Here is a 25,454-nt window from a genome sequence, read left to right on the forward strand (position 1 = left end):
GGAGCAAGGAAGAGGCACTATGAGTTTCAAAGCTGGTTCCCAAGCAATTCTTACTTCCTTATCTTTGACCCTTTGTATTCTGCTTTAGAAGCATGTACCCAGAAAGACAATAATGTTCAAAATCAGAAAACCCTGCACATTTCCTAGATGATTTCTCAGTGATTCTGTTCTGAGGTCAGGTAGCATGGAAGATAGATATGTATTAAATCAAACACAAAAGTGTGACCAGCTCTCAGATTGAGTCTTAGAACTAGTCAGTTGGTTATGCTGCTCCAAGCAAACATACAAATTCAATCACAGTTCATTATTACGGTTATACAGAATATTTACATTGTAATAATTGTATGAATATCAATAACTGAAAATCATTTATATCAGCAAGAAATTAGTAATAAATACCAACAGTTTAATCAAACTATAAAATTTAGAAAACCAAACACTGGTAAGCTATTACTTTTTCCAATATAATTTGTTAAGCTGCCATTGTCAACATGGCACGTGACGAAAACAGCACTGCAGGTTGCATATCTATTTCTGATTCAACAGGTTATGGAAATTTCAGAAGACTGCAATCATATTTAGAGCAGCTTGAAATAAAAATTTAGTTTGATGGACAAATAAAATATTATTAGCTTTTTTATAATCTTCATCAGCTTGTTAAGGGTAGTCTTGCAGATTCTATTCAAGGGCAGATATTTGACTTTTTCCTGTATCAAAAAGATTCCTTTTTTGGTTTCTAAAATATGAAATGGACTTTGGGAAGCTTACAGACTTTACTCTGAATGCTCTTTTATGTATACTATTGGCTCTGAGGTGGCACTAAGCATTCTCTCTCTCAAGTACTTGGCTGGCTTGTTCTTGCTCACATGCTCAAGATCTAACTGATCACTATATGTGGGGCCAGGAAGGAATTTTCCCCCACGTCAGGTTGGCAGTGACCTTGGCGATTAAATCTTCCTCTGCAGCACGTGACTGCAAGTCACTTGCCAGCATTCTCTGCGTATGTCTCACTTAATCATTTCCCTGCCATTGCAGGGGCCTCAGGCACTGATGTACTTTGGTCCCTCCTATTCTCTGCCTGGGGCACATAGTAGTCTAGTCTCCTGTAGACTGTAATACTTTAGTCTAATGTAGGTTGTTGGGTTTAGCGAGTGGGTTCTTGGTGGTGTTAGTGGCCTGTGATACACTGGAGGTCAGACTAGATGATCTGGTGATTCCTTCTGGCCTTAAACTCTATGACACTATGATCTCTTTGGTTAAGGTAATAAAGAAGACTACTCAATTTTTTGGAATTCATATCTGCTTCTGTAACCAAAGTTTGTGGATATTGGCAAAATTCAAGACCAAGCCATGGATCTTTAGTCAGAGACAAAACATCTATTGACCTTAATAGGGAGAGAATTTAGGATTTGTCTTATAGATTGCAAGAGTGAGGAATTATACAAGTAACCATCACAGGCCAAATTTTGTTCTAATATACCTCAATATAAATCTCACTCTAGTGACTTCATTGAACGTTACTCTGAAATTACACATGTAACTGAGAGAAGAATTTGGTCCTCAAACTTTCACTCTTCTAGGGTTCCTGGGTTTACTCCTGACTGTATGTGATGGGGCACTGATACCAGGGAAACATGTATGTGAAAAGAGAGTGATATGTAGCAGGAAGGGATGGATGGTGGTGTGTCACCAGGAAAGGGACCAGAGTCTCCTCACAAACTTCCATTAATTCCCAAACTGTGCTGAACCACCATCAAACTCATCAGGTAGAGGAGAGAACAAGCCATGCTATTGTACAATACTAGAGGAAGGGAGCAGGGCTTCTTGCTAGTTATCTATTTTGAGTAAGTGTATGAAAAATTATTAGACTAAAGCTTGGTATTAGAATATTGGTCAGAATTTGGCCTCAGCAGAAACTAAATTTCCGGAATCTTAATTTTTATCCACTCTAACTTCAAAAAATCCAATCAGGTTAAATTAACAAGACAGGACATTTAAACATGAAAACTACTGCACAAACATCAAAGAACTAAAATAAACCTCTCTGCAAACTATTTTATATGGATTTTTTTTATTTGTTTAAAAAAATAAAACCAGAAAGCTTTCTCCTAACAGATTTTAAAACAGATTTGTCAATAAAAATAAATATATTTTTCCATATAATTTTCCCATTGTTGCATATGAGACAATTTTTTTCAAAAGGGATGAGGTTCTGTGCAATTTTGCATTTGCAAAATGAATTGCAGTAGCTAAGAAAACTAGTTTCCCTTCTGTCGGATATGTACCCTCAATCATGGAGTTAGAGATGCAAGAACCTGGTTTGTACTCAATTGTAATTGCAGTAACATGAGTACAGATTTTACAGGTACAAAGCTGACCCTGTGAAAATGTGGTTCTTAATATGAAATGGCTGTGACAGGATATCCTGTGACCTTCATTCCTCTGCTTGAAATATGCAGTGTTGTTGTAGCCATGTCGGTCCAACGATATTAGAGAGACAAAGTGGATGAGGTAATATCTTTTATTGGACCAACTTCTGTTGGTGAGAGAGACAAACTTTCGAGCTTACACAGAGCTCTGCTTCAGGCAGAAGAAGCTTGACACCTTGTCTCTCTCAGCAACCAAAGCTGGTCCAATAAAAGATATTAACTCATCCACCCTGTCTCTCTGCTTGAAATGTCAGTTATAAGCTATAGATGCTATTTCACCAGCAACACAACTTTTTGGTGGAGGAGGGAGGAGAAAGGAGGGAGAGTAGTATAATAAGTGTAATAAACATTCCTCATTGCTAGGGCTAAGTATGTAACTCTTCCTCCTAAAAGGGAGGAGGCTGACAATCCTGCTGAATTACAGGGGTAGAGGGAAGCAGACATCCAACACTAGCACTACAGCAAATAACTATGGGTGGGGTTAATTTATCTAGGAGGTTAGCTACCTGCCACACTCCCATCTAGCACACATCATAGACAGTTCTTCACAAGCATTTGCACTGCTAGATATTTGCATTCCTGTGGCTAAGGGACAACAAAGCAGCCTAATCAGCAGACCTGCAGCTTCTAGGACATAACAGCTTGTAGGACTGTCAGTTCATTAGAACAACTAACTCATCAGTTTCTTTTGACTGAGAAATGTGTTGCCTTGTATGTTTGTGAACTGACTGTTACATAAACCAGTTAAGGGAAACATCTAGCCATGCTTGCTCTTTTGTCCTTATGAAGCCTGTTCTTACTCCATGGATCAGGTTGGCACGTGTTTGACCCCAAGATCAGAAGAGTACAAGGCAGGTTTAAAGCCACCTTTAAAGGGAGGAAGGACGCAGCCTGGAATTTGGGACTTGAATTCAATTTCCTGCTCTACCACAGGCTTCCTGTGTGACCTTGGGCAAGTCATTTTAGCTTCTCTGTGCCTCAGTTTCCTCATCTGTAAAATGGAGATAATAGTCTTTCCCCACCTCACAGGAATGTTGTAAAGTTAAGTACATTACAGATTGTGGGGTAATCAGATACTATGGTTATGGGGGCATGTAAGTACCTAAAATTGATGGATAATATTATGTCCCCTGGTCCTGCACCCAGCAAAGCTTAGCCAGACCATTGAATCTGCTCCAGTATCTTCAAAACACTTTATAAATATTACTAGTTAATTAAGGTCTTGTGTTTAAACCAGCTCTTACCAATGTAGTTCTTTGACACAGCCACTTCTTTTACTTCAATGTGAACGGAACCTCTTGGAATTTGAATCACTTCCATGTAGCCTAAAAGGTAAAGGTAAACCTTATTTATTATTATTACCTGGATGAAACTAGAAATTAATAAATTATGCTTTCGATTCAAATGTACCTGAACATTGCCTTTCATGCCAGAGAACAGAGAACTCTTTAAATCTCAGAGACAAATGTGAAAAACAATAGCAAAAATTTTTCATGCAGTCATGAGTTTCTCCTTTCTACATATTAACAAAGTTCTTCATAAAATGTTTCAGAATTCACTGATTAATTTATACATTGGCTGTGAAATACTAATATATTTTCTTCCATGTTTTGAACTTTCAGTTAGGTTCCATGTGGGTACAACAGTCCACCTTCATACAGTGAATCACAGGATAGGGAGTGATCTATATCTGCACACTTACCTCCTCTGGGCAATGAATCATTGAAGAAACCTTCAATGGCTTCACATGTACTACCATCTCCTCCACACACACGGCATCTGTCTTCCTTTGCATCAGATCCCAAAATATTATCACAACCCACATGCTGAGAACAGATAAGGATAGAACAAATATTACTTCAGGTAGGAGGCTTCTTGGATCATTACCTGAAAATACTAAATATTTTCTCAAGAGATTTCTTCCTAAGTATCTGAGATTTAGTTCTCCCTTTGCCTACCTCACTTTGAGTGGCCCATATCATAAGAGTATTTTCACTTACCAGAAAAGGAGACTGAGAAATCAGAGATGATGCAAATTTAGTTTATAGATAATAAATAATTTGTGCTCCTATAATGCTTTTCATAGGAGAATGTTACAGTATTTTACAAACATTAATGTACTACACCTTAACACAATTATTATTTAATATCTAGACAGTGATCCCAAATGTTCTAATTTTCCTCTACCTTTGGTTTCTCTAACAAAACACTGTTTTCTGTGTGTCCCTTGAATGGTTGCTTAAAAATAAGTTTTGTGGTGTTTTTGTTTCTATAAACCTTTACACCTTCACAGACCATCTTCTCACGTCCCGCAGAAAAGTAATACAGCTAAATTTGTGACATCACAATTATTTTGATAACAACAAACTCATATAAAAGCTTATAGATGTGAGTTCACTGCACACTCAAGCAGAATGAAAGACTGAGCTGGATGCAGAGAGAGCTTCTGTATAATCTGGACTTGATTCTCTCCTGCATCCAAGCTCCAGCATTAGTTACACAAAAATACATTTATCCCACATTACCACCTGGAAATAAAATGCCAAGAAAACAGCAGCTGACAGGATTGGAAGAACTGCTGTGAGGAGTCAGGAAGAAAAGGGAGCTATTAAAATGTACAGGTGGTATGATATGAGGAGGAGATATCTATGCATGATTTAAGGATTCACCTCAGCCAGAGAATGGGAGAAAATATATGCTGGGAAGGATAGAACAACTTAATAACAGAGGACAAACTGAACAGGAGGAAAACTGCAGCTTTACACTTCTTCAGATGATTATATAATACAAAGAAGAATAAAATGATCTCCAAAACAGAACATAAGGCAGCCATATGAACATACTGGCAAAAATATGATTTTCTACCATCTTGTTTATAAATAATACAGATATGATCACAGAAGTTAAAGTTTCAAAATGTTTTCACTCCTAGGCAAATGAATACAATCATATAAATTTTGACTTTCTTACTGATTACAAAAAGTAAAACAGAGTTCTGACTAACTTGTGTTTCCTTATGTCGTCCTCTACTGGAAATAAATCTAATCTCCATTTCTGCTCATTTACTAAATAATACTTTAACTGTACAAAAATGCAAACCTCCTAGTTTTAATTTATATTTTTCTTACAATTGTGTGAAAGATTTTACTTCAGTTTTATCAAATACATTCCCTTGTATTTTAATCCTGATGGGGCCCATTTTTGTGGAATTACGTGTAATATCTGGCATAGTCAGTTTTAAAATAATCATCAAAAGTATTAGCTATTTTCTAGCAGCTTCACATATTTTAGCATACTAAAATAGTATATATTGTGATTTTTTTTGTCTATCTGTGATTTGGTTTGCTAACACATGGCAAATCTTTGGTGCTAATTGTGTCACCTTTCTTAGTTAGAAACAATTTGATCTCATCATCTTTGATTCAATCATAAAAAAATCTGTAGGCCTTGGTTCCACAAAGCACTTAAGATTGCACTTAACTTTAAGCATGTGAGTAGTCACAAAGAAGTCAGGGTTTTTTTAAGTCAATAGCACTACTCATATGCTTAAAATTAAGCATGTGCTTAAGTGTTTCACTGAACTGAGGTTTTATTGGAATGAATAGCAGGGGCATCATTTGCAATGTGGGCCCCCACAGATTTTTCATAGGTCTATATGCTCCATTAGGTCTTTCATTTTTTGCCTGCACTTCAGATTTTACAGGATATAATATCATTGTATAACATTCTATATTCTGACATAACTTTGCCCCTCCCCCCAATTTTTTTCTGAAATGGCACCCCTGATGAACAGTAGTATAACCATAAATGTGGAAGTTACAAAGCACTAACTGCCACATTTATGGTCATACTACTGTTCATTCCAAAAAGGCCTCAGTTCAGCAAACAATTTAAGCACATGCTTTTCATCAACTGGTCCCTACAGTTACTGGTCCTCCAACAGACACCAGAGATTAGGAGAAGCCAAAAGAATCTAAATAAATTATTCTAATTTAGTCTTGCAATAGGATGGTTTGCCCCTTAAGGGTTAGAGGCCTAGGGCCAGCAAACACTAATTAATGAATGAACTGCATCAGCCAATCTGTGCTGTGTTACTAGTCTTGATGGGGCCTGATGGAGGACAGCTGATTCCCCTCTAAAGGGCAGCAGAAAGGTGTAGGGAGGATGGAAATGTTAGGAAGCTATGGTAGATGCTGCAGAGAAAGAGGAAAGACTCCTGAAAGGATAATCCTCAGACCAGGGGAGTTGTATCCCAGCTAGGAGGACTGCTAGAGCAAGAGGAAATCAGAGCCTGGAGGCTGAGGTGCAGTCAGGAAAAGTCTAGGAATAGTGGCTGAAGTGTAACCCAGCTCTGGGAATAAGGGCTCGGGGGCTCCCCACCTAAAGGGAGAGAGATATGGAATGTTTTAAATAATGTGGACTGCAGTTCTTAAGGGGCCTTGAAGAGGGGGAAACAGAGGCAGGATGTGTCAGAATGACCTCTGGCCATTTGGGGGTGCTCTGGAGGTGACTGCCCTGATTACAAGACTGCGACAATTTCTAATGAAAGCTTATTGCAACTCATAGTAATTTGCCTCATATCTGCAGTCTTCCTTTCCCTTGTCTCAGGCTCCCTGCTTATGTAAGAAATTAACTTTTACTGTCAACAATCCTTTTTTATCTAGTATAAAAAAAACCCTGTAACTAAAATGCTATACAAAATTACTGCTGATAAATACTAGACAATATGAAGTAATCCCTAAATGTAGTGTTTATTAAAACATGCAACCTTGCATTCTCCATTGATACAGATATCCAGCGAATCAGCATTGCACTGAGTTCCATCTATTACTGCAGGGGCACGTTCAGTGTAAAAATTGTAACCTTCAGCCAAGCAGTTTAATGCACATGGTTTAACCCCTCCTAAACAAGCAAAACAAAGAAAAAATTAATGGACAGTTCCTGAAAAGGTCAGAACCAATTTTAAAAGCATATGCAAAATCAGACTGGAAATGTATAGTCTCTTCTCCCATCTGAATACAGACAGATTTATAAGTTTTCTTTAATCCTTCCAAGTAACTTCTCTATTTGATTCTTTCTCTCTAAAGAGATTACTTCAGCTTATAGCAAAACAGCCTACAGGTGAGTTAAGGTGAAAGAGTCTTTAATGATAATACCACCCTAATGCCTGCTGAACAACTGAAAATACATAAAGATGTTCTTTAAAAAGCACTAACAGTAGCATAGCAATGGTTACTGTACTTTCAAGTTTTGAAATATAGTAAAGTTCACAATATGCCTAAAAAAATGAACAAAGTTTTGAGATGTAGGGCCTGAATTTAAAGTGAGTTTAACCTGCCTTCCCTTTTCTTGACTGCTTATAATTCGGCTGGCTCAATTTTTTCAAGAGGATATTTAGATGTCTAGTAATTGGATGTCTAGGTGCTCCCCATTTAATCAGCAAATAACTGCCAGGAGGGCCTGATTTTTACAAGCACTTCTGAGAGGTGCAAAATGCCCTCAGCAACCACTGACAATACTTGGAGATAAGGATCGTCATTATTTGTAAGCACAAACTGTGAGCACAAAAAGACCTAATTTTTAAAAATCAGGCCACAGAAACTATGTCACACACAGCACCAAAAAGGATCCCTAACAATTATATAATAACAAGGCACTAAACACATCTCCTGAGCACAGCTTTTCAGATGTGTGGAGAGTGGGCAATGAAGAAAATATACAGCAAAGATTTCCATTTTATTTCACTATTACTAGCTAGCATGGAATAGCAATAATATTAATTAGGTCACTTTTCCTTTGTTTTTTATGATAGGATAATGAACAGAAATATCCTGTTTAGCAGTTTTAAGGCTTACATTCAAAATGTCCTAAACAGGACATAGCTTTCAGTATATTTTTAGGTTAATGGATAGCACTCCTAATTAGGGCTGTCAATTAATCAGATAACCTCATGCAATTAACTCAAAATTTATCGCGATTTTAAAAAATAATCACGATTAATTGCAGTTTTAATTGCACTGTTAAACAATAATAGAATAGCAATTAATATTTATTATAAATTTTTTTGGATGTTTTTCTACATTTTCAAATACATTGATTTCAATTATAACACACAAAGTGTACAGTGCTTACTTTATATTTTTCATTACAAATATTTGCACTGTAAAATGATAAACAAAAGAAATAGTATTTTTCGATTGCACCTTATACAAGTACTGAAGTGCAATCTCTTTATCGTGAAAGTGCAACTTACAAACGTAGAATTTTTTTTTGTTACATAACTGCACTGAAACAAAACAAACATAAAACTTTAGAGCCTACAAGTCTACTCAGTCCTACTTCTTGTTTAGCCAATCGCTAAGACAAACAAGTTCTATTTACATTTGCTGGAGGTAATGCTGCCTGCTTCTTATTTACAATGTCACTTGAAACTGAGAACAGGCGTTCGCATGGCACTTTTGTAGCCGGTGTTGCAAGGTATGCCAGGTATGCTAAAACATTTCTATGTCCCTTCCATGCTTCGGCCACCACGCCAGAAGACATGCTTCCATGCTGATGACGCTCGTTTTAAAAAAAAATGCGTTAATTAAACTTGTGACTGAATTTGGGAGAGAATTCTATGTCTCTGGCTCTGTGTTTTACCTGCCTTCTGCCATATATTTCTTGTTTTATAGCAGTCATGGATGATGACCCAGCATATGTTCTTGGTTTTGAGAACACTTTCACTGTAGATTTTAAAAAAACAAAAAGTAACAGTGTGAGATTTCTAAAGATAGTTACAGTATTCAACCCAAGGTTTAAAAATCTGAAGTGCCTTCCAAAATCCGAGAGGGATGAGGTGTGGAGTGTGCTTTCAGAAGTCTTAGAAGAGCAACACTCTGATGCAGAAACTACAGAACCCAAACCACCAAAAAAGAAAATCAACCTTCTGGTGATGGCATCTGACTTAGATGATGAAAATGCACAGTCGTTGATCCACACTGCTTTGGATCATTATCGAGCAGAACCCGTCATCAGCATGGACACGTCCTCTGGAATGGTAGTTGAAGCATGAAGGGACATATGAATCTTTAACACATCTGGCACATAAATATCTTGTGACATTAGCTACAACAGTGCCATGTGAATGCCTATTCTCACATTCAGGTGATGTGAATTAGAAGCGGGCAGCATTATCTTCTGCAAATGTAAACACACCTGTTTTGTCTGAGTGATTGGCTGAACAAAAAGTAGGCCTGAGTAGACTTGTGAGCGCTAAAGTTTTACATTGTTTTGGTTTTGAGTGCAGTTTTTTTTGTACATAATTCTACATTTATAAGTTCAGCTTTCATGATCAAGAGGTTGCACTACAGTACTTGTATGAGGTGAATTGAAATACTATTTCTTTTTTACAGTGCAAATATTTGTAGTAAAAAAATAAAGTGAGCACTGTACACTTTGTATTCTGTGTTGTAATTGAAATAAATATATTTGAAAATGTAGAAAACATCCAAAAATATTTAAATGGTATTCTCTTATTAACAGCATGATTAATCGCGATTAATTTTTGTTTATCACTTGACAGCCGTACTCCAACTGATTCTCAGTTGAAGAGGTACTGAAACAGTTGGCAGATGAGACAGACTGGAAAAGTGGTAAATAAAGAAAAGAACAGGTCACTAAGACAGAGAGAACCGGATTACTTAGTACTCTGGGCACAAGCAGACAATATGCCTTTCAAAATGGCTAAATGTAAAGTCATAGTTAAGAACCAAGATTTTAGGCTCTATTATGGGGGGGACTCTATTTTGGAAAGCAGTGACCTGAAAAAGACTTGGGGGATGGGTAATATAACACACTTGGCACTGGTGTGACTGCTACTAGAATTCTGTGTCCAGTTGTGGTGTCCACAATACAAGGATATTAAGAAATAGGGGAGGCTTCAGAGAATGACTAACAGATTGGATTGAATAACTACATTCCTTGATAGAGCTAAATAAATTGAGCTCCTTAACTCTGTCTCTACAAAGAGAAGGTTAAAGGGTGATTTGACTAGTATATCAGTACTTACCTAGGAAACAAAAATGTGATAAGAGGGTTCTTTAATCTAGTGGACAAGAACCAGTGGCTGGAAGCTCAAGCTGGACACATTTAGACTAGAAATAAGGTGACATTTTTTTAACAAAAAGAAAAGGAGTACTTGTGGCACCTTAGAGACTAACCAATTTATTTGAGCATGAGTCTCTAAGGTGCCACAAGTACTCCTTTTCTTTTTGCGAATACAGACTAACACGGCTGTTCCTCTGAAACCTGTCATTTTTTTAACAGTGAGGGTAATTAAACAGCAGAGCAATTTATTGAGGGTTATGGTGTGTTCTTAATCTCTAGAAATTTTTAAATCAAGATTGTATATTTTTCTACAAAGACATACCCTAGTTCAAATGAGAATTAATTCAGGGAAGTTTTATGGCCAACATTATCCAGGAGATAAAACTAGATGATCACAGTGGTCTCATCTGCCTTTATAATCTGAGTAGGATTATAGGAAAAATCAGACAATTAACTTCCTAGACAGGGAAGTTCTGCTGAAGATTTGCTAAACTTGAGATCAAATAGAAAAATATTGTTTAACCAGACATTCTGGTTTTTTGTTTGTTTTTTTTTAAAAACCCACCTCCTGTATAAAGGAAGACTGAATTAGCTACAAGATAAAACCAAAATCTGCACCCTGCCCTAATCCTGTCATTCAGTGTTTGGTTCAAGTATGGGCAAAGCTACACTATCATGCCTATAAGATGATGAAAATGTAGAAGCAGAAAAAACATTATACATGCTTAAGCTTGAAAAAAATTAAATCCAATTCTTAACGTGACAATTGTATCACATTCTTTAAAGCCAGCAAGGATTTTCACTAGATAGTTAAGGCATTATTAAGGGTATATAATAGTCAAAGCTGAAATCAAATAATGTTTATACATTATCATAACTCCAGAATACATCATGAATATACTGCCTGTATCCTAATTGAGTGAAATTCTCCTCTCAGCATGCCAATGTAATCTGGAGTAACTGAGAACAGAATTTTTATAAAGCAAATCCTTAGACAAGATCTCTGTCCCTTAGAGTCAACAATGGAGGGCCAGATCCGGTGTCACTTTAGAAGCCAAAATGACTGCAAAGCTAGCTAAACTGTTGAAAGCATAAAGTTGGCGGGGGGGGGGGGGGGAAGGGTGGTGACTGGATGAAGGAGGTAGGTCAGGGAGTTACTGGCAATCAAACAGAAATTGAAGCAGCCCAGATGCTGCTCTAATCTGTGCCAGAGCTTCACCGGCCCAAGGATAGCTTCAAGATTAGGGACAGGAAGTGTGGGAAAGTCGGCATAAAGTAAGGACCCCTGTTTACTGACAACTAGCCCTATATCTAAATCAAAAGACCATCCTTCTCCATCTCTGCTTTTCTTCTAAGGAGCAAAAAAGAGGAAAAGAAAGAAACGGTGGGACAGATCCTTGACTATGGCTGAAGAACAAACAGCACAAGTCAGGAGAGAAGAAGATGCAAAGCTCATCTTTGCATTCTGCCAGTCATGGGGCCACTCTGTGCAGGGCTGGTCCCATGAAGTAAATTAGAGCAGCTGAGGACTTCTTTAACTTATGTCAGTTGCTAACTGCCACAAGAAGCTGAAACTGCAGAGTAGAGGCATCCATGATTGTGTTTCTACTGCAACAGTTAACATGTAAAGCAGTGTAGGTACCACAGCTCACTGCTCTGAATTTGGTTTTAGTAATAGCATCAGCTCTTAAGGCTCAGAGATACACACTTAGAGGCTTGAAATTAGGTCTTGGGATGTAAAAAATATATTATTTATATATATCTTCAGCTTAGCTTTGAGTAATCCTGGCATTCTCCCAATGGAATTAGTGTAATTTATTTGCAAATTAGTCTATTAATTTATCTATATTACATTCTGTAGCATCCACAACTCCCAATCAGGATTGAGGCCCAGTGTACCAGATCCTGTACAAACACATAGGAAGAGACACTCCTTGTCCTAAAGAGCTTACCTTTTGTCTGCTTTGATCTTTTAGTTTGTAGGGGAAAGGCATACAATATACAAGCTAACTGATCAGCGTGATGATAGGCACGCAGCTGGCATAAACTAAATCTAACAAATCTGTCCCAAAGTGGAAAAAAAAATCTGGCACAAATAGCTATGCTGAGCACAGTACAGATGCTCAGGGGAACAAAGCTGTCCTTTCCCACACAATGGAAGCTGTTGTAGCTCAATGGCTCTTATGTACGCGCACACCATCCAGGATGGTGGAGTTCCAGGTAGGGGAACTCTATTGGGACTTTCATACTGTACACCTCACTACAGTGTCCAAGTGTAGTAGTGGATCATCCACCCATGTCCAGTATCTGCATACTGCTGCTAAGGGAGTTGATGGGGAAAGGCTTTACATTATGAAGTGGTGCATTTTTCTTGCATAGCATCCCCTGTCACACATTCATTATGTCAACACCCCAATATGGCCCTTCCATTGATATGCCCTTTAGTGAATTTTGTATTTTTAATTAATGGGTCAACAGATGGCTACTGAAAAATCGAAGTTCAAGATTAGTCAACTGAGTGTTGTCAGAGATGTCACATTTATATCTCTGCCAAGCTACACATTACCTCCAGTGTAGGGCTTCCAGTTATAATACTTTCCCCGGAAGGGCATATTGTCGAAGTCTGCACACTGTTTTTCTCTAAAATCACGGGACCCTGAAGGACACGGCTAAAGAAAATTAAAATAAAAATGTATTAGACATTAACATTAATATAAAAAGGACGTGGTTATATTACTTACAAATAAAATGGTATTAAACTACATTATGTTAGCTCACTGCTTTATTTTGTGGCTCTGATTCTGACACTTGCTTTATTGTTTTACAACTGGTATTCAGAATGAAGTGTCTATTTTGTAATCTTAGGCAGGCACGAACTAACTTAAACAAAGTTAAGCGTTACAACAGTTTCCATATAACTTTACACTCAGAATCATGTCACGGTTCACTTTGCAATCAATCCATCAGGTATCTCCTTATAAACACACACAAAAACCAACTGAAGAAACTAAAACACAAAATCTTTTTGGTGACAGATTCAGGCTCAGTTGCCATAGCTGTTCTTAGGTATGCATTTAAGGGATCAAGAAACAGATTTGTAACATCACATTTGTAACATCAGATTTGTAACATCACATAACACTCAATTGCAGTTTGAAGACCTACTATTGTTCACTGACTAGCTTTGACAAAAAACATTTTAGGTCTAAGAATGAGACTGGACAAGGTTTAGTCCCAATTCTAAGCACCTTCCAAATTTAAAGAATTTGGAATCACTATTTACATTTAACCTACTAACTTCTCACAATCAATTACTGAGCCCAGACATGTATTAAATAGCTTTCTCATCTAGGGCACTGTTGGTGATGTAGAAGACTGTGTTTTCTCCAAGGAAGAATTACAGGAACAATATAATTCACTGCTATTACTTACACTTTTTTGTCTATGCAACGTTTAGGTTTAAAATAACAAAGTCAACTTATTGCTAACCTCTGAATTTAACATTGCAAGATGATCTTTTCTGAAATCTGTGTAAAATAGCATAGTCTAGGATAATTTATCTTCTGCAATTCTGCAACTACAAAACTACAAGGTAAATTAAAACATTTGAAACAGATTAAGAATATTGTCTTTATGCTAGAACAGAAGAACTTTTTTGACAGAAATTTTTAACTGTTAATAAACATTACTGATTTTTATGAGCAGCCTCAGAGTTCATTTCTGATATTTTTACTGGTCTACCTGTATTTCTAAGCCAGTTTGTGGTGTTCAGAAATCTGAGATGAATTCATTGTGAAAGGGGTTACATAAACAAGTATGGTAAAACTTACTGCACTATGCAAATATTTACATAATCACCATAACTCTCAGTATATTGTAGTTCAAGTTCCTATCATAGAAAGGCCATAAAATCATGACTTGGAAACTAAGCAAGAAGTTTCCTACAAGTTTAAAAATATTTTTAAGTACAATAAAATACTGAACATGGCACTACCCTGTAATTTCTGCACTGTTTCCTTTGTAAATTACACCTCCAACCTCTTCCAATCTTTCCTTTGCGAAGATCCCACATCTTTGTTTGCAGCAAGCCTCTGCTATTCACAGAGGCACAACCATCAGGCTACAGCAGTGCCTTCTCTTTGCCCTATGAAACTCCATTCAGCCATTGCTGAGAGTTTAACTGTTAAAATTTGGCACTTGTCTTCTCTAGCTTTCCTCAGGAAAATTCTGGCAGCCTGACAGAATAATAAACAAATATTCTAAGGCTGGGATCACACTGCTGCCAAAACAGCAGCAGACACTGTACCGGAGCTGCCAGCACATTTGTAGCAGTGAGGAGGAGAAAGAGTTGGGCTGAACTCCCCGCATATCAGGACCCAGCACATGCCCCTCTCTGAGGGCAATACATGGAGCAGGAACAGGGCCAGGATCACATCCTGTAAACACCACATCCCCCCCGCCTCAGCAGCTGGACCCAGAAGCTGATTTCCTCACTCTCCGGAGATGCCACATGAAGTCAGATCCCCCAGAACTCGTCAAGAGGTGGGAGAAAGAAAGGTAGGGAGACCTGACTCCCCCCAACAACTTCCTGGAATCAACACATGGCCCAAGCAGCCTATCCTTTTTCTTTTTTTTTTCTGGGGGTATCACATGGAGGAAGGGCACCTTTAATTCCTAGGACAGGGGAAAGGGGGGGTCAGGCTAGGCTCCTCACACCCACTGATCACCTCTAGGACCCAGCATCTGGACCTATCTCCACCCCACACCCCAGGCTAACAGCCTTTGCCTGGCGACAGCTAATGGAGGGCTGGTCTACACTACAGCTGTAAGCCAACCTAAGTTATGCTACTTCAGTTCCATAACTTACGGAACTGAAGTCGACATAACTTAGAACGACTTACAGCGGTGTCTACACTGCGTTGTGTTGATGGGAAACACTCTCCTGCCGACTTATCTTACTCTTCTTGGGGAGCTGGAGTGCAGAAGTTGACAGGGGAGTGCTCTGCCATCGACTTAGCGGATCTTCACCAGACCTGCTAAATTGACACAGCTGCATCAACCGCAGTAGTGTCGATCCAGCTGTAAGTATAGACATGCCCATAGTTAGACCTGCTTTTCAAGTGAGAGAAGTTCGTGCTATGTTGCTGAACATTCAGGATTCAAAACCTGTTCAAGATTGAGAGGTTGTCACAATTGTGCATAATAGAATTTCTCTTTACCTTTTTCCTTAAAAGACTATTTAGGAAATTACATACAAAAAAAATTCTGCCTCTGCATATACATTGTGATACTACCTTACATATTACTTTTTCCCACAGACCCCGCCTTATTCTGTGCACAGGATGGATACAGGAGAGGACATATTCTGAATACATGGGCAACAGTAAATCTGACATTTCCAAACTTTAGTGTGCTTGACTTTGGAACCTAAATGATGTCATTTTAACAGGTTTTTTTAATGTAATATGTATACATACATATATCTGGTTTATCTCTAAAGATAGAAAAACACATCACCTGAAAAGTACAATCCCAAACTTTGAGGGGAAGTGAGAGAGAATTATATGAATGATAAATTGAAAAAACTTGTAAGTAAAATTGCCACTCTTTAAAATATCATTCTGACAGGATTTCCCAACCAAAACACAGAGACTGGCTTCAACTCTACAGTTATCACCTGTGCTGGATTGACTTGGATACAAACAGAGTGGGTATTGACCTGGATGCAAACAGGGCTCCTTCAGCTCTGACCTGCATCAACATTAGTACAGCTGCACCATGAATAAATGATTGACAGATTCACAGATTCTAAGGCCAGAAGAGACCATTGTGATCATCTAGTTAACAAAGGCCATAGAACTTCCCCGTATGATACTGTCACCTCTGAGGACACCTCAGTTACAAACCTGAATGACTGGAGTAATTTACTCACATATACTGCCACACTTAAAACCTCTGAGTTGTTCTCCAAATATTGCACTTGGAGAAGGGTATCTGGAGACTTCAGTACAATACAGAGAAGCCCAGAGTCAGTCTTTGATAGTGGTGTAATGAAGTTCTGCTCTCTTTGTGTGTTTTCTAGTTTTTGGTACAGCTGCAGTTGTAATGCCTGATTTCTAAAGGAGTAAGAGCTCAATAACATTGACTTTAGGAACTGACATAACAAAGGTGTCAAAGCCACGATATACACTGAAGACTTTTGCTTTGATGATGCAGACCACTTCAGAATAAGTGGTAAGAGAGATCTGCTAGGCTTGAAGAGATGAATGGGTCTATTTCAACATGGGAACCTGCTGTCAGTGAATGTAACTAGGTCAAGGGACTCATCTCAGGATCCTGCTTTGAGGCTGAATCCTTTTAAATACTCTTGATAGGTGTTGGCTGAATTTAGAGTCTTTAGGTGCTCGCCTTCAAACTCAGTGATACTGATCGACAATATGACACCTGCATCTTGCTGTACTCTAAAGCACAAGATACAGGGGCACCAGAAGAGGAGGGGCCAAGGGGCCATGGTCCTCTCACTTTTTGAAAGGGGCCCTGCCCCTGTCCCTGCCCCTACTCTTCCCCCTGAGGCCCTGCTCCTCCCCCTTCCCCCAGCCAGGACAACAGCTGTAGAGCCACAGACTCTCCACCTGCCCGTGGGGGTGTGTGTGAGAGCAGCCCCCATCCTGTGTCTCCATCCCCCGAGCCCCCCACCCAGGGCAGGTGGAGGGTCCGTGGCTCCCCACAGCTGCCCAGGTTGCTCTTGCCATGGCCGGGCTCCGGCTCCAAGACCCTGTCCCCCAGCTCTTTCATCCTGTCCATGATTGCCACAAACAGCTGTGAAAACAAGCAGAACTCTTTGGACCAGTTGAAGGAGAAAGCCAATGCTGTTCTTATGTCCAGAGTGTGCAGCTGCTCCTCATCTTTATTAAAGTGAGGCTTTAGGAAGAATTGTTACATGGATTCCATTTCTCATAACACTTTATAAATGAATTTTTGATTAAAAGTCCTGAGGCTTAGGGAAATACGTATATTTTTATAACAGTTACTGAGATGGTTGGTGATAGGAAATATATTTCTGATTACTGTGTTCTTTCTATCACCTTTTTGTTTCCAGTACTCATTAGCTCTTTTCTGCTGATCTCAATGTTTCTATTAGCAGATGTCTTCTCAATTGAAAAGTCAAATATTGTTCTGAAAGCCTTTAAGGAATATGTCTCGTAGGAGTTGAGTATGCTGATTTCAAAGAATGAAAATGGTCAAAAGAAAGGGCAGAAGCATTACTTCATTTCTGAATGAAAAATGAAGTCTTAAAAAGCTTTTTTTTGTTTATGGATACTAGGAACTTTAAGGAGTAATACTTTTTTAAATTACTTGAGGAGTAATGAATGCTGACGCTACACAAAATGCCAACAGAAAGGAAAGGGTACAAACAAATTTTTCATATAAATGATGACAGTTTCGTAGACTCTTAATGTTTACATTAATCAAACATTCTTCTCCTTTCAAAAACTGACTAGCAATAAGGTCCATCATAAATCTTGAAACAATTCGCAAGTCTCAGCAATTTTCGATTTTTTTTTTAAACCTTAAAGAAATTACTATATAACAAATGGGTAACACTGATTACCAGAATTATAGTTCTAGTGCAACTTAAATTGCTGCAAGCCTGAATGAACTTATATCCTACTCACAGTAATATCATTAGAATAATTCTACTTTCATTTACATTGAAAAACGGAACTGAACTACGAATCTTTCAGGACATAAACTTAAACTGTTTAACATTTTCTCCATCTGAAGATTCCCCTGAAAAATCTTACCGGGTGTAGAGATAAAAGGGGATTCTATTAAAAATTTTTAAATGAGATTGTCAACTTCCAGTTAACATTACAGATCATCACAGTAATAATAATAAAGGGACTGTGCCTTTCCATGCAGATACTAGATTTATATTCTAGATGTACTGAAGACTGTAGTCTGAATAGCAAAGAGTTACTTTATTACACCACATACTTCTGAAGGTGTCAGTGAGAAAAGGTGAGAATTTAATGAAGACTGACTACTTCATCCCATTGATCCCTTAAACTGAGACTTTAATGTGGTGAAAAGATGCCATGAAATACAAGATTTGGATATAAAAAGTTTGGTAAAAAAGTATTTATCTGCAAAGAGCAATAAAGATATGTAGACATAAAAGCTTAAAGAATGCCAAACTTTTTACCAGTGGTATTCTAGCCAATGAATATCAGTGGACTGAATTCTAAGATCAAAAATAAACTGAAGTTGGGCCTGAATTTGCACTGTGAAAGAAGTAAAAGACATTAATTCCAGATTTAATATGTAAGTGCAACTGAAGATGTCAGTACAAATGAAATGGCCAGGATATTGAATAAATGAAGAGGTAGGGAAATTAGGACAGAGAAAAAGCAACATAAGTGTAAAAGAATTAAGATAAAGGAAAGAGACTCTGAAGAAAGTTAAGAGAAAGAGAGAGAAGTATAAAAGGAGAAATCAGGAAAGAAGAATATGATCAGAAATATAAGTAAAAAATGGAAAACAGTAAGGATTTAGAAAAAGCCTACATGCAATCCATCTCTGAGTTAGAAACGGCAGAAAGAATGAAATCAAGAATTAAGCAAAGTAAAAATAGTTATGAGAAGATTATGATGATGAGTCACCAGGGACATTACAGCACCCAGAAGTAAAAAGAGAGAAAGAGGAACAAAAGTCAGTCAGCAAATTCCTCAAAGATACAACAGGCAGATAATAAAGAATGGGTGTAAGAAAGCTGAAAAGCGCTGAATGGCACTGATTTCAAATTAAATGGAGGTGCGGGGAGAATGGGACCAGAGTAGAAAAGAGAGAGGCACAGAGAAGAAGTAAGGGAAAAAATCCATGCCACACAATACAATTAAGGCATGTTAAACCATAATACACAGGGGTTAGTATAGTGAAATCTGCACAGTAGGACACTCTTGTTAGACAAAAAGAAAAGGAGTACTTGTGGCACCTTAGAGACTAACCAATTTATTTGAGCATAAGCTTTTGTGAGCTACAGCTCACTTCATCGGATGCAAACTGTGGAAAATACAGAAGATGTTCTTATACATACAAACCATGAAAAAATGGGTGTTTACCACTACAAAAGGTTTTCTCTCCCCCCACCCCACTCTCCTGATGGTAACAGCTTATCTAGTGATCACTCTCCTTACAATGTGTATGACAATTAGTCTTAAGAAATCACCCTAAAATATGCCCAAATGTATTGAGTACATTCCGCTCCACCTTTATTAATGACAACCTCCATTAAGCACTGGATTTTTGTTGGTCTCTCCCAACGTTTACTTAAGACAGGTATTACTATATTTATCTCTCAGCGTAATAAAACGTAATATATGTTTCAAAAAGTAATTATATAAATTGTTGTAATCATTCAAACTTGGACTAAAATTTTAGCTACCCTCATAAAATGCCAGTAGTTTTTCCCTTTAAAACTAAAATTCAAAAAAGGACAGGAAATTAGTATTAGATATGTGCTTTGTACACTGTTAAGTCCAGCACTAAAAGATTATCTGGGCATTTATGTGTCAGCTCCTACAGGTCTTGAATGCAGGCCCAAGGGGGTCCTGAATTACCACACTCCCATCCTACACCCAGCAGCTCACAGATGGCATGTGGGAGTAGGTCCATGAAGCCCAACTGCCCTAAAAACACTACTCTCTGATTGGGAGAGCCCCAAGGTTCTTGGCTGGGTTGTAGCCCCTATTTAAGCCAGAGGAGGAAAAGGAATTTGTCTGTAAAACTTGAGCTTCACCCTGCCATACACTGCTGGTCTGGCATTTACCTGTTTCTGCTATATGATCCTGATCTCCTGGTATCCTGACTCTGGGTAACTGCATCCTGGTTCCTGTCTTCTGGTTTCATCACCCAGTCTTGACCTCCAGGTATTCTCATTCTTGGTAACTGGCTCTTGATCCCTGCCCTCTAGTTTGTCTCTTGAGTCTGATCTCCTGGCATGCTAACCCAGCCTGATAGTTAGTAATTGGCTCCTGGCCCCTCAGCCTGTGCCTGATGCTAACCCTTAGGCCAGGCTGTCCATGACCCTGCCCTGACACTATTGCACATGGATTCATTAGAACACCAAGTGCAGGGGAAACAGAGATCAATAAATATAAATGAGAAGTTCTGAAGTGTAGAAAATTGATAAGGAAATCTAAAAGTATCAGGGGAAAATCCATGGGTGGTAGCACTTATGACATTAAAGAGTTTTTAAATAACATACTAGGAACAAAAGAAATTGTAGCAATTGGATAGGCTCATTGCTAGATGGAGGTAGTAAAATTATTAATAATGATGATGTAGAAAGGGAAGACGTGTTCAAATATTCAATAAATATTTTTGTTCTGTATTTGGAAAGAGGCAGGATACTTACTCATATTACATGAGGATGATGAAATACATTCAAGTCCACTAGTAACTAAGGCGCATGTTAAACGTCTTCTGGGGATAAAAAATATTTAAATCAGCAGGTCTGGATAACTTGCATGCAAGAGTTCTAAAAGAGTTAGCTAGGTCTCCCATATCTAACATGAGTGGCCTAACCACTGGACTACAGAGTCAGTCTTGTTCTTTTTCATAAAACATTTCATATGAGCTCATTTTTGTCCTGCTGTGGAACAGAAATTTTTTTGAAATAATAAACATTTTCACAGGATGGGAGAACTGCTTCCCACTCAGCTGCAAAACTATAATATAAGGATTAAGAAGATAACCCAGAATCACATAAGGTTCCAGAGATGATATTGAGGAGGCTTCAGAACCATACAAAAGAATTACAGAAGTCTTCAAGTTTCAGAGACTAAGAGCTCTAAGGTGCCACAAGTACTCCTTTTCTTTTTGCGGATACAGACTAACACGGCTGTTACTCTGAAACCTGTCATTATGCATGGCACTGAATTTAGCCGTATGGAGTGGAAATCTATCAACTTCAAATTTGTTAGTCTCTAAGCTGCCACTCGATTAACTATTAAAGTGTTTGATGCTATATCTCAATGGAAAGATACCATGAGAAAATGAATATTCCCCACACATTTTATTAGAAGTATTAAAGAGGAACCCTATCAATAAAGGGATCTACTTTCAGATATTTTATATAGTTACCTACAATTAAAGATTACATTAAGCTTTTTCTGAGTTTATTCCTGTGTGCCCTCAGATCCAGAACAATTCTAGTTAGATTGTAAACCTAAATAGATTGGGGCACGGAATGTCTACTGCTCTATCTAGCACATTGGCGCTCCATTCTTGGTTGGACCTACTAGGCACTACTGTAAAAAACTACCTTTCCATGACGATTGTTCTATGAGATGCATTGCACATGTCCATTACACTGTAGGGGACTCACAAGCAGATTGACCTCGAAGTGGACCCTGAGTCTCTTTGAACTGAATGTAGGACAACAAGCCTAAATATGGCATTTGTCCTGGATTGAAGAGCTATAGTGTAACGTGAAACAAGTGTGTGTACTGATGACTCAGTTGACACATTGCAAATGTCCAAATTAGGACCATGTGCTGGGAAAGACACAGATGCTGCCTCTGCTCTTTCCAAATGGGCTAGCACTTTAGTTGGTGGAATGACATCAGCAACTGGCAATACAAATGAATACACTATAAAATCCAAGAGCAAATCCTCTGAGAGGGTACTAGGTGGTCTCTTATTCTGTCTGCCACCACAATGAACAACTGTGATGATGATCTAAATGATTTAGTCTGGTCTAGGTAAAAAGCTAAAGCTCTTCTGATATGTAAAGAGTGGAGTTTTTCTTCATCTCTATGAATATGAGACTTTGGGAAGAAAGTTGGCAATTAGATTGCCTGATTAATGTGAAAGTTGTAAACCACTTTTGTCAGGAACTTCATTTGAGGGCAAAGGTAAACCTTGTCCTTGGTAAAAGACCATATAGGGAGGCTGTGAAACCAGAGCTCTCAACTCACCCACTCTACTTGCCAAGGTAATTGCACTAAAAAAACACCACCGTAGTAGAGAGGTGGAGTAGAGAACAAGTCATGAATGGTTCAAAAGGTGGTTCCATTAACTTTGCTAATACCAGGTTCAGATACCATGGGAGAATAGGTTCTGGCACCTCTGGGTATATTCTGTCCAGCACTTTCAAAAACCTGAGAGCAACGGGATTGAGGAAAAAAAGATCTGTTATTCACAGAAGGAAGGAAAGCTGAGATAGCTGCTATATGAAATTTGATAGAGTTAACTGCTAGACCTTGATGTTTCACGTACAGAAAACAGATGGGGGCTTGCTCCAGAGGAACGTCTTTCTGGCAGGACCAGATGGAAAGACACTTCTATTTAGCCAGATAAGTATTCCTAGTTGAAGGCTTTCTACTATTTAGAATTACTTCTTGCACAGTCTTGAGCATGTCTTTTCTAATGGTGTTAGCCATGAAGCATCCAGGCTGTCAAGTGGAGGACTTGCAGGTTGGGGTGAAAAAGGCCGCCATAGTCTTGGGCAATCTGGATCCAGTGGGAGGGACAAAGGAGCCTAATGAACAAGCCTAGCAGGATCAAGAACTAGTGCTACTGAGGCCACATCGATGCTGTAAGTATAATGTGAGCATAGTCTTGTTTGAACTTGGACAAGACTCTGGGCAGTAACGGGACTGGAGAAAAAGCATGCCACAGGGTGTTCTTCCATGGCAGCAGGAATGCATCCATCAATGAACCTTAGCTGTGACCTCCTGGGGAACAGAACTGATGGCACTTTCTGGTCATCCTTGTTGCAAACAGGTCCACTTGGGGAGTCCCCCACAATTGGAAGATTGATCTGGCCATATCCAGATGATAGGAAAAGGACCTGCTTAGGTCGAGCACTGCCTTCTGACCCCTGGAAGGTAAGCAACTCTCTTGTGAATGGAATTGGCTATGCAGACTCACAGGAGACTCGCCTCCTGGCACAACTGAGTGGAATCCTCTCCTCCTTGTCTGTTATCAGACAACACAGCAACTATGTTTTATGTAAACACAAGCAGATTTTTTCCCCTGAGATCTATAAGGAAGGCTGAACAAACAAGATGGACAGCTCACAATTCTGACATTTATATGAGCCTTCAGATCATGGGAAGACCAAAGACCCTGAGTCTTCAGGAACCCCATATGTGCTCCCCAACCTAGAGATGATGCATCTGTGACTAAAGTGAGTGCTGGTTGTGGGGGAGAAAAGGGAACACCTCAGATGGTCTATCCACCAGTCCAATGGTAATCGTGTCATCCTTAGTACACAAACCACCATGTCTAGGCAATGACAGCTCAGGAAATACACCAAAGCAAGTCATCCTTGTAGCTTTCTGAGATGCAGTCAGGAGTGCTGTACTACTTGTGTGCATGCTGCCATGTGCCCTAGGAGCCTGAGGCAGCTGCACACTGTAGTGACAGGATGTGCTTTCAGCACTAAGCTCCAACGCATTTCAAACTTTGAAAGTGATAGAAAAGCTTTGGCCTTGGCCCAGACAATCATCCAGGTAAGGGGACACATGGCTTTCAAAGGAACACTGCTATCACCGCTGACAGGCTGAATGGCACTGTAAATTGGTAATGGAGTCCATTTACCATGAACCAGAGAAACTGCCATTGGTTCTGCAGGATCACCATATGGAAGCATGTGTCTTTCAAGCTGAGGGCAGCAAACCAGTCCCCCTGCTCTAGGGAAGGAATAATAGAGGCTAGGATAACCGTGCAGAATTTTATTTTCTTCAGGAATTTGTGTAACTTTCTTAGATCTAAGATAGGCCCGAGACTGCCTTTCACTTTTAGAATAAGGAAATAGCAGGGATAAAAACCCCTCCCTGAGGAACAGAGGAACTTCCTCTACAGCTCCTATTTGAATAAGAGATTGGACCTCCTACTGAAAGATGGTCTCGTGAGAGTGGTCCCTGAAGTGGGATGTGGAAGGAGGGTGGGAAAGGGGAAAAGAAACAAACTAAAGGGTACCTCCAAGTTCACTGTGCTTAACACCCACTGATCTGAAGTGATGTCGGACCAAGCACTTAGGAAATGGGGTAAATGATTGGCAAACAGAGAGGTAGGAGCAGATGGCAGCTCTGGGGACTGGCAGCATAGGTACTGACTCTGTGGGTGCTTCAGAGCTCAAGTACCCATGAAAAAAATATAGGGGATGCTCAGCCCCCACCAACCACACTGGTTCCATATAAGGCTCGCCAGCTGTTTATCGGGCAGGAGGTGCTCGGGGGATGGGGGACAGAGAGGGGGAGTGGCAAGCAGGCCGGGGGGCCTTGGGGGAAGGGGTGGAGCAGGGCAGGAAGAGGCGGAGCAAGGGTGGGGCCTTGGGGAAGGGACAGAACACCCACCAGGAAAAATACAAGACAGCATCTATGAATGGCAGTCTGTCCTTGAACAAAGCATGAAAAACACTTGTATGGATGAAGCCACTGGACAGGAGGAATTTGCAGCTGAAGAAGAAGGTGGTGGTGGTCACCTCTTGTAATTTCTGACCCTCTTTCTTGGCAGGTTCTGTGACTGAGGTATAAAGCCTAGACATTGAGACGGCATTTGCTTGATCTTCTGTGGTGGAGGAACTGCTGGAATGGGTTCCACTTGCTCAGTCCCAGTCCCAGCAACAAGGAGATGTTGTCTCTGGTGTCAGTGGGGGAGTAACACCGCAGGGTCCAGAAAGTTCACTGGCATGGTCCTGCGGCCCATAGTTGACTGAGCCATTGCCCCTTGGTAGGTGAGACCCAAGGTTTTACGTAAGTCTCTGACAGTGAATGGATGCCCTGTCTCAGCTGAGACACATAGAACCAACATCCGAATCTGAAAAAGATGAAAACTCTTAGATCTCCTATAATAAGGGAGCAGACTCCGTTAGTGCCAGAGAAAGATAGCCCAGAGATAGTAATGCAAACGAAATCATAGACGGCT

General features: G+C 39.3%; 1 protein-coding gene across 6 annotated transcripts in view; it reads right to left on the reverse strand.

The window, feature by feature from the left end:
• The window catches only part of ADAMTS6 (ADAM metallopeptidase with thrombospondin type 1 motif 6), a 328,488-nt gene that overhangs the window by 83,169 nt on the left and 219,865 nt on the right, over nt 1-25,454 (reverse strand). For all 6 annotated transcript variants that reach the window (XR_012158888.1, XM_073344058.2, XM_073344059.2 and 3 more), the window contains 4 exons: nt 13,084-13,186; nt 7,198-7,331; nt 4,132-4,255; nt 3,674-3,754 (listed from right to left, as the gene is read on the reverse strand). Coding sequence is in view for 5 of the 6 variants with exons in the window: in XM_073344058.2 (XP_073200159.1) it covers nt 3,674-3,754; nt 4,132-4,255; nt 7,198-7,331; nt 13,084-13,186 (442 nt within the window). In the remaining variant the exon portion in view is untranslated. The remainder of the gene's footprint in view (nt 1-3,673; nt 3,755-4,131; nt 4,256-7,197; nt 7,332-13,083; nt 13,187-25,454) is intronic.

Source organism: Lepidochelys kempii, chromosome 5, assembly GCF_965140285.1.
Source record: "Lepidochelys kempii isolate rLepKem1 chromosome 5, rLepKem1.hap1, whole genome shotgun sequence".
NCBI lineage: Eukaryota > Metazoa > Chordata > Testudines > Cheloniidae > Lepidochelys > Lepidochelys kempii.